The 16243-nt window shown below is 37.7% G+C and overlaps 1 protein-coding gene across 6 annotated transcripts in view; it reads right to left on the reverse strand.

Annotated features, from left to right (window-relative positions):
* LRCH2 (leucine rich repeats and calponin homology domain containing 2) overlaps positions 1-16243 on the reverse strand; it is a 123544-nt gene that overhangs the window by 22472 nt on the left and 84829 nt on the right. The window contains exon 16 of one of the 6 annotated variants that reach the window (XM_055375572.1): positions 46-5077. The exons of the other annotated variants lie outside the window; for them this stretch is intronic. Coding sequence (XP_055231547.1) covers positions 4985-5077 — 93 coding nt within the window. The 3' untranslated portion in view covers positions 46-4984. Of the gene's footprint in view, positions 1-45; positions 5078-16243 lie in introns of those variants that run through there. 6 annotated transcript variants of the gene reach the window in all.

The following is a 16243-nucleotide window of genomic DNA, read 5'->3' on the forward strand; positions in this document are numbered from 1 at the left end:
ATGACAGTGAAAGCTAGAGTAAAACCAAGCTGGGCCAAGGTGTCCTGCAAGCTATAAAATTCAGTTTAATCAGAGTATCAGCTTTTTTGTTCCAGTGATTTTATTTATCGGGATACGCAATTTTTTAAATGTGCAAATACAAAGTTTCAAAATGTGCAGAAAAAGTTTGTGGCAACCCTGTATCAAGCAAGTCTATTGGTGCCATTTTTCCAATAGCACGTACTCACTTCATGTCCATCAAATTTTGAGAATTCTCACAATATTTCAAACTTTTTCATTATTATCATGTCTGTTATGGTGATCTGTGATACTGATCTTTGATGTTACTATTGCAATTTTTGAGGGGTGACTCAAACAACGCCCATATAAGAAAGCCAACTTAATCGATCAATGTTGCATGTGTTCTGACTGCTCCACTAACCAGTTGTTCCCTATCTCCTATTCCCTGACACACAATAATATTGTAATTAGGCCAACTGATAATCCCACAATGGCCTCTTTAAGTGTTCAAGTGAAAAGAAATAGTATGTCTTTCCCTTTAAATAAAAAGCTTGAAATGATTAAGCTTAGTGAGGAAGACATGTAGAAAGCAGAGATAGGGTGAAGCTAGGCCTCTTGCTCCAATTAACCAAGCTGTGAATGCAAATAAGTGTTGAAGAAAATTAAAAGTGCTACTCATTCCAGTGAACATAACAAAAATAAGAAAGTGAAACAGCCTTATTGCTGATATGGACAAAGTTTGAGTGGTCTTGATAGAATAGCAAACCAACCACAACATTCCCTTAAGACAAAGCCTAGTCCAGAGCAAGGCCCTCTCTTCAATCCTATGAAGTCAAGGTGAGGAAGCTGCAGAAGAAAAGCTGGAAGCTGTAGAGGTTGGTTGGTTCATAAGATTGAAGGAAAGAAGCTGACTGCGTAACAAAACTGCAAGGCGAAGTAGCAAGTGCTGATGTAGAAGCTGAAGCAAGTTATAGAGAAGATCTAGCTAGCTAAGACAATTGATGAAGGTGACTACGCTAAACAACAAATTTTCTATGTAGACAAAATAGCCTTCTATTGGACTGCTGTAGATAGAGAGAAGTCAATGCCTGCTTCAAAGCTTCAAAGAACAGGCTGACTCTTGTTAGGGGCTAATGCAGCTGCTGACTCTAAATTGAAGCCAATGTTTATTTAACCATTCCAAAACTCCTAGGTCCCTTAAGAATTACACTAAATCTATTCTGCCTGTGCTTTATAAATAGACCTGCAAAGCCTGGATGACAGCACATCTGTTTACAGCATGCTTTACTGAATATGTTAAGCCCACTATCGAGCTCAGAAAAAAAGATTCCTTTCATAATATTACTGCTCATTTACAATGAGTCTAGTCAACCAAGAGTTCTGATGAAGATGTTCAAAGAGATCAATGTTTTCATGCACAACATCCATTCTGCAGTGCATGGATCAAGGAGTAATACCAACTTTCAAGTCTTACTATTTAAGTAATAACATATCACAAAGCTATTGGGGCCATAGATAGTGATTCTTCTGATAGGCCTGAGCAAAGCAAATTGAAAACCTCCGCAAATGAGTCATCATTCTAGATGCCATTAAGAACATTTATAATTCATGAGAGGAGGTCAAAATGTCAACATTAACGAGAGTTTGGAAGAAATTCATTCTGATCGTCATGGATGATTTTGAAGGGCTCAAGACATCAGTGGAGGAAATAACTGTAGATGTGGTGGAAACAGCAGGAGAACTAAAAGTAGAGGTTTTTTTTCCTTTTTTTTTTTTTTTGAGACAGGGTCTCACTTTGTCACCTGGCTGGAGTGCAGTGTCGTGATCTTGGCTCACTGCAGCCTTGACCTCCTGGGCTCTAAGAATCCTCCGGCCTCAGCCACCCCCGACCAAGTAGAGGGGACTACAGGCATGTGCCACCATGACCAGCTAATTTTTTTGTATTTTTTGTAGAGACGGGGTTTTGCCATTGGCCCAAGCTGGTCTCAAACTCCTGAGCTCAAGGGATCCACCTACCTCAGCCTCCCAAAGTGCTAGGATTACAGGCATGAGCTGCCACGCCTGGCCTAGAAGTAGAGCTTAAAGTTGTGACTCAATTACTGTAATCTCATGATAAAACTTTAACAAATAAGGAGTTGCTTTTAACGGATGTGCAAAAAAGGTGGGGATTTTTAAGGTAGAATTTACTCCTGGTGAAGAAGCTGTGAACACTGTTGAAATGACAACAAATGATTTACAATGTGACATACCTTTATTTGATAAAGCAGTGGCAGGGTTTTAGAGGATTGACTCCAATTCTGAAAGAAGTTCTACCGTACGTAAAATGCTATCTAACAGCATCGCATGCTACAGAGAAATCTGTTGTGAAAGGAAAGTCCATTGATGTGGCAAACTAGAAATTGCCATATTCACCCAATTTTCAGCAACCACCATCAACATCTACACAAGACCTCCCACCAGTAAAAAGATTATGACTCACTGAAGGCTCAGATAATTGTGAGTAATTTTTAGCAATAAAGTATTTTTAATTAAGGTATATCATTTTTTCATACATAATACTATTACACACTTAGATTATAGAACAATGTAAACATAACTTTTATGCACTGGGAAACCAAAAAATATTCATGTGACTTGCTTTATTGATATATATTCATGTGACTTGCTTTATTGAATAGATATTTGCTTTAATGGCATTGTCTGGAATCAAACCCACAATATCTCTTAAGTATGCCTGTACTGTTACACTCATTTATAAAGTTTTAAAAAACAAACTTAATTAAGGTTACATGACTTGACAAAGTCACATAGTTAATAGGTATCCAAGTAAGGACTGGAACCCAAGTGGTTTGATTCTATAAGCCCAGGCACTGTGCCATAAAATCATCTCTTGATATCTGCAAGGGATTGGTTCCAAGACCCCTACCCCCGCCTCACCCATGCCAAAATTCACAGATATTCAAGTCCCTTCCCTTATATAAAATGGCACAGTATTTGCATATAACCTACTCACATCTTCCTGTATAGTTTAAATCATCTCCAGATTATTTATAATACTGAATACAATGTAAATGATATCTAAACAGTTGTTACACTATATTTTTTATTTGTATTATTTTTACCTTTTTTTTGCCCTTTTTCCCCACATATTTTCAATCAAGGTTGGCTGAATGCATGTGGAACCTGCAGATACAGAGGGACAACTATACTCCCATTTCTAAACACTAATTAATAGGAATTTGCCAGAGATAAAAGGGCTAATGGGCATTCTCAGAAGAAGAAAAGCAAAAAGAACTAAGAAAGCACAGCCTGTGTAGAAAACAAAGAGCAGTTTAATGAGGCTAGTGAAGAAAGTGAATTTTGGCAGGTAATGAAATATAGAAAAGGAAAGAAGGAACGGTCCATGAAGATTTTAACAAATCCAAACTTTATCTTATTGGTAATGGGAAGCCAGTAAGAAGTTTTTTGGATGATTTACAGTTTTACAGATTTAAGAGAAAATTTACAGATTTACAGTTTTATTTAAGGGCATTTTCTCACATTGTCTGATAATTATTTTTTATTGATACATAATTGTACATATTTATCAGGTACTTGTGATATTGTGATACATGCATACAATGTGTAATCATCAAATCAGGGTAATCACCTCAAAGATATTTATCATTTCTTTGTGCTGGGAACATTATCAATCTTTTCTTCTAGCTATTTTAGAATATATAATAAATTATTATTAACTATAGTCAACTTATGGTGCTACTGAACACTAGAATAAAGAAATTTAAAGCCAGAGAATTATCCAACAGCTGAGAAAGGAGGACCATTAATCAGTTATCACAATTGCCTGGGCAAGAAAGTATGAGGGTTCCAAAAAGGGCAAGGGCAATAGAGATAGACATGAATTGCAGAAACGATGCATATATTAGGGCTGATAACCAATTAGGTGATGGGAATGAGGGCATCCAAACAATTAGAAACACAGATTTAGGGAACAGAAAAAAAGTTATAGGATGTAAATTTAGACACAGCAGAATATAAGAAACATCTAGAGTCATTAACAATCCAGAGAGAGCTTTTTAGAGTAATAAAATGAGGATCAGACCCTAAGAGCAAGCAGAAGAAAAGTTAGAGAAGGACATCAAAATGATAACAGGGAAGAAAAATGAGATAGAAACCAAGACAGGAGTATCAAGAAGGAAGATGTGGTCATCATTGTCAAACGCTACACTGGATTTTGCCATTAGTAGGTGCATGTTAAAACCTAGCGAGGGGCTATTTCAATGGAGAAATGGAAGCGAACGCCAGATTGCAGTGGGTTAAGGAATGATCAGAAACTGGAGAACTAGAAATAGAAAGTTTGGCCCTGGCCATGGTCAGTTCAAGACCAGCCTAGCCAACAAAGTGAAACCCCGTCTCTACTAAAAATACAAAAATCAGCCGGGTGTGGGGGAGGGTGCCTATAATCCCAGCTACTCGGGAGGCTGAGGCAGGAGAATCACTTGAACCCGGCAGGCAGAGGTTGCAGTGAGCTGAGATCGCGCCATTGCACTCCAGCCTGGGTGACACAGCGAGGCTCCGTCTCAAAAGAAGAAAAAGAGAAAGTTTAGCCCTAAAAGAGAGCAAAGAGATAAGGCAACAGCTAAAAGGGCAGTCAGGGATAATGGTAGTGTCAGGGCTCAGAAAATACTACCCCAAGATATGGCACCTTCAAGGTCACTCTCTGACCTTCTCCAGGCCCCCCTTTCTTCAGCCCCCCTTCCTCTCCCTAAGGCAGGTAATAGAAACTAGAATTCCCCGTCTCACAAAGCAAGCCATACAATCTAGAAAGGTCACTCTCTGACCTCCTCCCTTCTCCCTTTAAGATGCATGTGACAGGTTTCCTGCAGCATATCGAAGGAGAAGGAATGTCATAGAGAGAAACAGAAAAGATTCTCAACAAACAGGCCCAGTTTGTTACCATTAGATCATACCCTTTTCTGTTCAATCACGTGTCTCCACAACTATTCATTTCTTTCATCAGACTTAGCATGAACATACGGTTTTCCCTGGGTCTTTGGGTCTTCATTTCTGAAGGATCCTGTGTCACATAAAAACTTGAGTAAATTTTTATGCTTTTCTCTTGTTAATCCATCTTTTGTTATGGGGTGTCAGCTATCATTCTTGCAATGAGTAGGGAAAAGATATTACTTTTTCTTCCCTATAACAGAGGTTTGAGCATATTTATAAGGTGAAAGGTAAAGAGGCAGGAAAGACATAGAAGAATAAGAGGATAACTGAAATGCAAAGAAATACAAGATGATATACTTAAGAACTTAGAAAATGGGAAATGTATTACTGTTACTCAACTATAATTCTAATTTAAAATACTCATTATACATGAAAACTTAGGAAGATGCTAAGTTTGCATTACTGCACATATTTAAATGTCCTGAAACTCCAAACCTAATATATACATAGATTTGAAAATACTCTCTAATTCCAAGTTTTTACTAATTCAACTCGGCTATCCCCAACTAGTATTAATCTGAATTCTGAATTACTGAAGTTTTATTACATCTAAATTCAAATGTTACAATAAAGGCCCAGTTTAAAAACCAGAAAAACAGAAAGGTCAGTCCATCTCAGAAGCTTTTATATACATACACATATACATATACATATACATATACATATACATATACATATACATATTTTTTGAGGCTAGTCAAGTGAAGCAGCAGGAGTGGAAAATAAACAAATGTGTAATTGTGAGCAATTCGTTGTAAACACCATTGAATTCGGACTAGCCTCAGAAGCTTGTAATAATTTCAAAAGAGAGACAATAACTTGTGCATAAACTCTGACTCAGAATAAATCAGGTTATTTTACAATCCCAGTGGCTTCTTTACTCCCGTATAAAACTAACAATGATCATAGAAAATGTGTCAAAATATTTTCCAGGGGGTTAACCTTTAAATAAAAATAGTGTACTATATTTATAAAATCAACATGTATTTTATGAGTTATTATGTTTTATCACAATAGTAATGAGATACATTTGAAGACATACATGCCACTTAAATAAATCAAATAATATTTAAAACTAACTGGCTACAGATACTCTAATACTTTTTAACTGTTTTGTCTAGAAATCAATTATTAAATGCATTTAGAAATTCACCTGTGGCCGGGCACGGTGGCTCACGCCTGTAATCTCAACACTTTGGGAGGCCTGGGCAGGCAGATCACGAGGTCAGGAGTTTGAGACCAGCCTAGACAATATGGTGAAACACGGTCTCTACTAAAAATACAAAAATTAGCCAGCTACCCACAGTAGCCAGCAGTGCAGGGAGAGAAAGCCTGTATACTTGGGGGAGGGAGAGCACAGGGACTGGGGGGCTTTACATTGAACTTAGTGCTGCCCTGCCACAGAGGGGAACAAAGTTGTGCTGTGCTCAACAAGCACCCAGGCATGGAGGGAGCATTTGGATCAGCCCTAACCAGATGGGAATCACTCATGCCAGCAGCTTGAACTTAAGTTTCTCAGTAACCTCACCAATTGCAGGCCAAAGTACTCTGGGGTTCTAGGTAAACTTGAAAGGCAGTCTAGGGCACAAGGATTGCAATTTCTAGGCAACTCCTAGTGCTGTGCTAAGTTTAGAGCCAGTGTACTAGGGTGGCATGTGACTTAGGGAGACACCAGCAGGGGTGGCTAAGGGAGTGCTTGCACCACTCCTCTCCCAACCCCAGACAGTGCAGCTCGCAGCAATGAGAAAGAGACCCCTTCCTTTCACTTGAGGACAGGACAGGGAAGACTGAGGAGGACTTTGTCTTACCTCTTGGATACCAGCTCAGCCACAGTAGGATGGGGCACTGGCCAGAGTTGTGAGACCCCCATTCCAGGCCCTAGCTCCTGGATGACATTACTAGACATATACCCCTGGGCAAAAAGGGAACCCACTGCCTTGAAGGGAAGGACCCAGTCCTGCCAGAAGTCATCACCAGCTGACGAAAGAGCCCTTGGGCCCTGAATAACCAGCAGAAATACCCAGGTAGTATGCTGTGGGCCTTGGGAGAGACTGAGATGTGCTGGCGTCCGGTAAGACTTAGCACAAAACCAGATGTTGTGGCTACATGGAGAGTCTCCTGTTTGAGAAAAGCAGAGGGAAGAACAAAGGGGAATTTGGCACCTTAGGAACCCACTCAGACACAGTGAGGTAAGCAACAAGCAGTCTCTTGGAGTTCAGGAATCTAGGCCTCGGCTCTTGGGCAGCATTTCTGGACCTGCCCCAAGCCAGAATTCAGGGTGAGTCCCAGGACTGGCAGCATTCACCACAAGCTGATTGAAGAGCCCTTGGGCTTTAACAGAACATGAGCAGCGGCCTAGCAGAACCTCCCATGGGCCAGTGGTGGTGGTGGCCACTGAGAGAGGTTCCTCTACCTGTGGAAAGGGGAAAGAAGAGTGGCAAGGACTTTGTATTGTGGTGTGAGTGCCATCTTGGCCGCAGTAGAATAAAACATCAATAATAACACTAAATGTAAATGAACTAAACTATTAAAATAAAAAGACATAGAATGGCTGAATAGATGAAAAAATAAGACACAATGACCTGCTACCTACAAGAAACACACTTGAGGCCAGGTGTGGTAGCTCATGCCTGTAATTCCAGCACTTTGGGAGGCCGAGAGGGGTGGATCACGAGGTCAGGAGATCGAGACCATCCTGGCTAACATGGTGAAACCCCGTCTCTACTAAAAATACAAAAAAAAAAAAAAAAATTAGCCAGGCATAGTGGCGGGCGCCTGTAGTCCCAGCTACTCTGGAGGCTGAGGCGGGAGAATGGCGTGAACCTTGGGGATGGAGCTTGCAGTGAGCCGAGATCGCGCCACTGGGTGACAGAGCAAGACTCCGTCTCAAAAAAAAAAAAAAAAAAAGAAAGCTTATTTGGCAAGGTTGAGGATAGTGCCTGTGTCACAGCCTCAGGCAGTCCTGATGACCTGTGCCCAAGGTGGTCAGAGCACAGCTTTGGTTTTAAACATTTTAGGGAGACACAAGACATCAATCAACATATGTAAGACAAACAATATTTCAGTCCAGAAAGGCAGGAAAACTGGAAGCGGCCAGGGGACTTCCAAGTCATAGGTAGGTAAGAGACAAATGGCTGCATTCTCTTAAGTTTCTGATTAGCCTCTCCAAAGGAGGCAATCAGATATGCATTTATCTCAGTGAGCAGAGTGGTGACTTTGAATAGAATTGGAGGCAGGTTTCCCCTAAGCAGTTCCCAGCTTGACCTTTCCCTTTAGCTTAGCAATGTTGGGGTGAGGCCGAGGGGGGTGGATCACTTGAGGTCAGGAGTTCAAGACCAGCCTGGCCAACATGGTGAAACCCCATCTCTACTAAAAATACAAAAAAATAAAAAATTAGCTGGGCATGGTGGTACATGCCTGTAGTCCCAGCTACTCAGGAGGCTGAGGCAGGAAAATTGCTTGAACCCAAGAGGCAGAGGCTGCAGTGAGCCGAGATCATGCCATTTCACTCCAGCCTGGGTGACAGAGGAAGACTCCACCAAAAAAAAAAAAAAGAAAGAAAGAAAGAAAAAGAAAAAAGAAAAAAAAAAGAAACACAGTTCACTTACGAAGATACACATAGACTGAGAATAAAGGGATGAACAAAGATATTCCATGCCAATGGAAACCAAAAAAGAGCAGGTGTAGCTATACTTATATCAGACAAAATGGATTTCAAGATAAAAATGAACAAGAGACAAAGAAGGTCATTATATAATGAAAAAGGGGTAAACTTAGTCAGAGGATATAGTGATTTGTAAGTATATATGCACCCAACACTGGAGCACTCAGATATATAAAGCAAATATTATTGGAGCTCAAGAGAGAGATAGATCTCAATACAGTAATAGCTGGAGACTTCAACACCCCACTTTCAGCACTGGACAGATCTCCCAGACAGAAAATCATCAAAGAACAATTGGACTTAATCTGCACTACAGACCAAATGGACCCAACAGATATTTACTGAACATTTCATCCAGTGGCTACAGAATATATGTTCTTCTCCTCAGTACATGGATCATTCTCAAGGATAGACCATATGTTAGGTCACAAAATAAGTCTTAAAACAGTCAAACAACAAAGAAGTTGCTGAGATAACATGAAGCAACTTCTCTGACCACAATGAAATAAAACTAGAAATCAATAAGAAGAAGAATTTTTAAAACCATACAAACAAATGGAAATTAAACAATATGCTCCTGAATGACCAGTGGGTCAATGAAGAAATTAAGAAGGAAATCAAAAAATTTATTGAAACAAATGATAATACAAATACAACATAGCAAAACCTATGGGATACAGCAAAAACAGTATTAACAGGAAAATTTCCAGCTATAAGTGCTTACATCAAAAGAGAAGAAAAACCTCAAACAAATAACATAATGATTCATCTTAAAGAACCAGAAAAGGAAGAGCAAACCAAATCCAAAGTTAGTATAAGAAAAGAAACAGCCCAGGTGTCATGGCTCACACCTGTAATCCCAACACTTTGGGAGCGTGAGGTGGGCAGATCGCTTGAGCCAAGGAGCTCAAGACCAGCCTGGGCAACATGGCAAAACCCCATCTCTACAAAAAATACAAAAATCAGCTGGGTGTGGTGGTGCCTGTAGTCCCAGCTACTTAGAAGGCTGAAAAGTGAAAGGATGGCTTGACCCTGGGAGGTCAAGGCTGCAGTGAGCCATGACACCACTGCACCTCAGCCTGGGAGAAAGAGTGAGACTCTGGTTTAAACAAACAAACAAACAAAAACAAAAGAAATAATAAAGATCAGAGCAGAAATAAATAAATTTGAAATGAAGAAAACAAAATACAAAAGATCAATGAAACAAAAATATGGTTTATTGAGAAGATAAACAAAATTGACAAACCTTTAGTCAGATTAAGATAAAAAGGGGAGAAGACCCAAATAAAATCAGAGATGAAAAAGGAGACATTACAACTGATACCACAGAAATTCGAAGGGCTACTACTAGCTACTATGAACAACTATGTGCTGATAAATTGGAAACTCTAGAGGAGATGGACAAATTCCTAGACACGTAAAACCTACCAAAATTGGATCATGAAGAAATCCAAAATGTGAACAGGCCAATAACAAGTAATGAGATCAAATCTGTAATAAATAGTCTCCCAGTAAAGAAATGCCTGGGACCTGAGGGCTTCACTGCTGAATTCTACCAAAAACTTAAAGGAAAACCTAATACCAATCCTACTCAAAGTATTCAAAAAATTGAAGAGGAGGGAATACTGGCAAACTGATTCTACAAGGCCAGTATTAGCCTAATACTAAAACCAGAAAAAGACACATCCAAAATAGAAAACTACAGGCCAAAATCTCTGATAAATATGGATGCAAAAATCTTCAATAGAATACTAGCAAACCGAATTCAACAATATATTTAAAAGGTCATTCATCATGACCAAGTGGGATTTATTCCAGGGATGCAAGCATGGTTCAACACATGCAAATCAATTGTTGTGATACATCATACCAACAGAATAAAGGACAAAAATCATATGACCATTCCAATTGATGCCGGACAAGCATTTGCTAAAATCCAACATTCCTTCATGATAAAAACCCTCTGATATGGTTTGCTTGTGTCCCCACCAAAACCTCATCTTGAATTGTAACTCACACGATTCACAAGTGTCATGGGAGATACCAGTGGGAGGTAACTAAATCATGGGGGCAGGTTTTTCCCGCGTTGTTCTCATGATAGTGAATAAGTCTCATGAGACCTGATGATTTTAAAAACAGGAGTTTCCCTGCACAAGCTCTCTTCTCTTGTCTGCCACCATGTAAGACGTGCCTTTCACCTTCCACCATGATTGTGAGGCCTCCTCAGCCATGTGGAACTGTCAGTCCAATAAACCTCTTTCTTTTGCAAATTGACCAGTCTCGGGTATGTCTTTATCAGCAGCATAAAAATAGACTAATACGCTCTCAAAAAATGGGGTATAGAAGAAATATATCTCAACATAATAAAAGCCAAAACTCATAGCCTTTCCCCTAAGATCTAAAAGATGACAGGGATGCACATTGTCACCACTGTTATTCAACACAATACTAGGAGTCCCACCTAGAGCAATCAGACAAGAGAAAGAAATAAAGGGCATCCAAATTGGAAAAGAAGAAGTCAAATTATCCTTGTCTGCAGATGATATAATCTTGTATTTGGAAAAACCTAGACTCCACCAAAAAAAAAAAATAGAACTGATAAATTCTGTAAAGTTGCAGGATACAAAATCAACATACAAAAGTCAGTAGGATTTCTATATGCCAACAGTGAACAATCTAAAAAAGAAATTTTAAAAATAATCCCATTTACAATACTCACAAACAAAATTAAACACCTAGAAATTAACCAAAGAAGTAAAATATCTCTACAATGAAAACTATAAAATACTGCTGGAAGAAATTGAAGAGGACACACAAATATGGAAAGATATTCCACATTCATGGATTGGAAGAAACAATATTGTTAAAATGTCCATACTACTCAGAGCAATCTATAGATTCAATGCAATCCCTATCAAAATACCAATGGCATTCATCACAGAAATAGAAAAATCAAGCCTAAGATTTAGATGAAACCACAAAAGACCAAGAATGGCCAAAGCTATTCTGGGAATAAGGAACAAAACTGGAGGAATCACATTACATGACTTCAAATTATACTACAGACCTATGGTAACCAAAACATCATGGTACTTGCATAAAAACAGAAACACAGACCAATGGAACAGAACAGGGAACCCAGAAACAACTTCACACACCTACAGTGAACTCAATTTCAACAAAGCTGCCAAGAACATACACTGGGGAAAAGACAGTCTCTTCAGTAAATGAGGCTGGGAAAACTGGATATCCATATGCAGAAGAATGAAACTAGGCCCCTATCTCTTGCTGTACACAAAAATCAAATCAAAATGGATTAAGGACTTAAATCTAAGACTTCAATCTATAAAACTGCTATAAGAAAACATGGGGGAAAATCTCCAGGACACAGGTCTGGGCAAAAATTTCCTGAGCTACCCCATAAGCGCAGGCAACCAAAGCAAACATGGAGAAATGGGATCACATCAAGTTAAAAAGCTTCTGCACAGCAAAGGAAACAAGAAAGTGAAGAGACAACCCACAGAATAGGAGGAAATATCTGCAAACTACCCATATGACAAGGAATTAATAACCAGAATTTAAGAAGCTCAAGCGACTCTTTAGGAAAGTATCTAATAGTTAGATTAAAACATGGGTAAAAGATGTGAATAGACATTTCTGAAAAGAAGACATACAGATGGCAAACTGGCATATGAAAAGGTGCTCAACATCATTGATCATCAGAGAAATGCAAATCAAAACTACAATGATGTATCATCTTACCCCAGTTAAAGTGGCTTATATCCAAAAGACAGGCAATAACATACTGGTGAGGATGTGGAGAAAAGGGAACCCTCGCACACTGTTGGTGGGAATGTAAATTAGTACGAACAATATGGAGAATAGTTTGGAGGCTCCTCAAAAAACTAAAAATACAGCTACCATACAATCCAGCAATCCTGCTGCTGGGTATATACCCCAAAGAAAGGAAATCAGTATATCAAAGAGATATCTGCACTTCCATATTTATTGCAAAACTATTCACAATAGCCAAGATTTGGAGGCAACCTAAGTGTCCATCAATAGAAGAACAGATAAAGAAAATGTGGTACACATACACAATGGAGTACTATTCAGCCATAAAGAAGGAGAGTCTGTCATTTGCAACATGGATTGAAATGCAGGTCATTATGGTAAGTGAAATAAGCCAGGCACAGAAAGACAAACACCACATGTTCTCACTTATTTGTAGGATGTAAAAACAATTGAACTCATAAAGATAGAGAGTAGAAGGATGGTTACCAGAAGCTAGGGAAGGGTAGTGGGGGAGTAGAGGGTAGGTGAAGATGGATAATGGGCATAAAAAATAGAATAAATAAGACCTAGTATTTGATAGCGCAATGGGGTGACTATAGTCAATAATAATTTAATTGTACATCTCAAAATAACTAAGAGTATAATTTGATCATAACACAAATGATAAATGTTTGAAGGAATAGATACTCCATTCCCCATAATGTGATTATTGAACATTGTATGCCTTTCAAAATATCTCATGTATCCCATAAATATATATACCTAATATGAACCCCAAAAATTAAAAATTTAAAATAAAAAAAGTTTAATAAAATACTTCCTGGCATCATGAATTTCCCTGAAATACAGTGATTTTATTTTGGCTATAAGAACACTAAATTTTATATACTAGAATAATAATCTATACGATAGCAGCCTGGGAATCTAAAAGAGTCGATGTAACTTTCCTACCATGATTTACTTACTAACTTAACCTGACCCAATTTGTGTTCTTGCTCACATAATCTAGCCAATATGTTGAAACAGTTTTACCTAGTTTCAGGGACTTACCTGAAAAAAATGCTATCCAAAATTAGCCTTCAAAACTAAGAAGAAATAGAGCTGGATTTCTTACATACACACACACACACACACACATTCAATAAATACACTGAATAACCATGACAAATAATTTACCATGGGACAGAAACAAAGAAATCCTGTGCCTCAGTCATTTATACGTATTAAGATAAAGTTGCACAAAAGTTCTGTACATTTCGTAACATAGCAAAACCTAAAAGAGCCACCATTGAACAAACTCAGTGATAATCTGATATAAACCTCAAGTGTAGTGTATTTTACTGTTTAATGAACTATAAATCCAGATTAGCTTTAATAATACAACCTACCAATAGCACTTTCAATTATCGGGAGATAGGTGATTAAGAGAAATTTCCTCTTAGAAGCTGCTGATGTTTTAGTCATGAAAATAGTGACAATTCTGAATAATAGTGTTGATTTAATTTAGGAAACTGTATGTCAGTTTTATATTTTCTTGACATCTTAGGAAAAAAAACTAGTGACATACTCATTTTACTATGTCCTAATACTGACATCTTCTGACAATTTAGGAGAACTACACATCTCCTTAAAACATTTCCCAGTAACTGAAGCTTATCTTTGCACCTAATTTATTAAGGAAAAAAATTAACATTTGTTGAATGATGATTATGTAATGAGCACTTCAAATATTATATCATTTGATCTCTTTTAATAACTTTATAACATAACTATTATAGAAGATGTTTATTTTATAAAAAATAAAATACCAATAAATGATGCTATGAAACCAAAGAATTACGTTTTTAAAATGCTCAGTTTTTAAAATGCACATTTTTAAAATGTAGCCTCTATTAAGACATCTTGAGAAGTCCACTCAAGTTACTGTAAAACGTTTTTTAAACACTAAAAGTGGGCCAAAAATGTCAGTAATCTCAGCACTTTGGGGGGGGCCTAGATGGGAGGATCTCTTGAAGCCAGGAATTTGAGACCAGCCTGGGCAACATAGTAAGATCTCACCTCTACAAAAAATTTTAAAATTTGTAGGGCACTGGGGGACATACCTGTAGTTCTAGCTACTGGGGAGGCTGAAGCAAGAGGATCACGTGAGCCCAGAGGATGGCCTGAGCCCAGGCATTTGAGGCTGCTGTGTGCTATGATCATGCTATTGCACTGCAGTCTGGGCAATAGAGAGAGACTCTGTCTCTCGCTATTGCACTGCAGTCTGGGCAATAGAGAGAGACTCTGTCTCTTAAAAAAAAAATTAAAAACCAGTAAAACTGTGTTTGTTTGAAAGTGTTTGCTGATATGATATTAAGCTATACACAGTAGATAAAGAGGCAGCCTAGAATAGGCTTTGGGTTCAAATCTCAACTCTGCCACTTATTACTAAGTGAACTGAAGAATACTACTTTGCATCTCTGTGCCTTAATTTCATCATCTGTAAAATAGAAATAGTCATAATTGTACTTACCTCATAAGGTTGTTAGGAGGATTAAATGAGTTGATCTTTGCGAAGTCTTAGGACAGTGCCTGGCACTTAATAAGTGCTATGTAAGTTTTTTGACAAATAGTCAGAATTGGTATTGTTACTATGATAAAGGAGAACTGGTTTTGTTATACTACAATATTGGTAGTATACTAAGAATTTGTATTGTTATACTACAATAAAGGAGAGCAAATAAATATTAAATTTCTTTTATTATATGAAATACTACTAAAATTTCCCCCATACCATCAGTCATTCACTAAGTTTTATCTACAAGCAAATTTTATTCAGTGCTTTGTTCAAGGTCCAATGAACTAAAAAGGGAAACTTTAAAATAATGCTGGAATGTAAACACAATTACAGATGTATAAAGGGTTAGGATAAATAAACTTTCACTATTATTGACCAGGGTTCTACTTAGAATGTCCTTCCCTTTTTCCTCATGTCTTTTGTTTCTTTGTTATCTCTTATATTGACCAGGAAATGTAAGACTCATTAAAAGGACTCAGTATTTATTTGTTGAAGGCTTAAATTTACCACAGATCCACTAAGACATATAACAGTTTTGTTTTAGTCATATGATACTATTTCCAAATGTATGTTACACACCCATATATAGAAACAAACAAATGTGCATACAGACCTATTTCTACCAGAGAAAAACAGAGAATATAATCCTATTTATTAGTGATATAAACTTGAACCTACAATGTAGACTAGTACTATGTTTTAAGATGAAATTACTATTATCATCTAATAATAATTAGGCTTTGGGAAACATAAAACGTGTACAAAGACAACAAAATTTGCTATTCATGGAGCAGAAGCTTGTTTGTACTATTTGAGTCAAATCCAGTAATGAATTCTGGCTAGTATTGAATATTATTCTGAATTCTAATGATTGGCTTCTACAAATACAGCAGACCCCAATCACAAATAGACAATAATACAATATTTACAAATGTGTACCCAGTAAAATTTCATTAAAACCCTGCTAACTAGAAATGTGGGATAATTTGGATGATCTGAGCTTTTCTTTTAGCTAAGATAAAAGACACTCAAGCAATCTACTAAGGTAACAATAAGAAAAAAATGGAAAAATCTGCCCTCAAGCATTTTCAGAACTACATAAACAACACTTATTTACATAGGAACATTTAAATGCTAATTGTAAATATGTGTCAAATATTTATTGAAACAAATCCAATGAAAGACTTTTCCTGGACAATTCTTTTAAAACATACTACATA

The sequence above is a fragment of the Gorilla gorilla genome, chromosome X, assembly GCF_029281585.2.
Source record: "Gorilla gorilla gorilla isolate KB3781 chromosome X, NHGRI_mGorGor1-v2.1_pri, whole genome shotgun sequence".
NCBI lineage: Eukaryota > Metazoa > Chordata > Mammalia > Primates > Hominidae > Gorilla > Gorilla gorilla.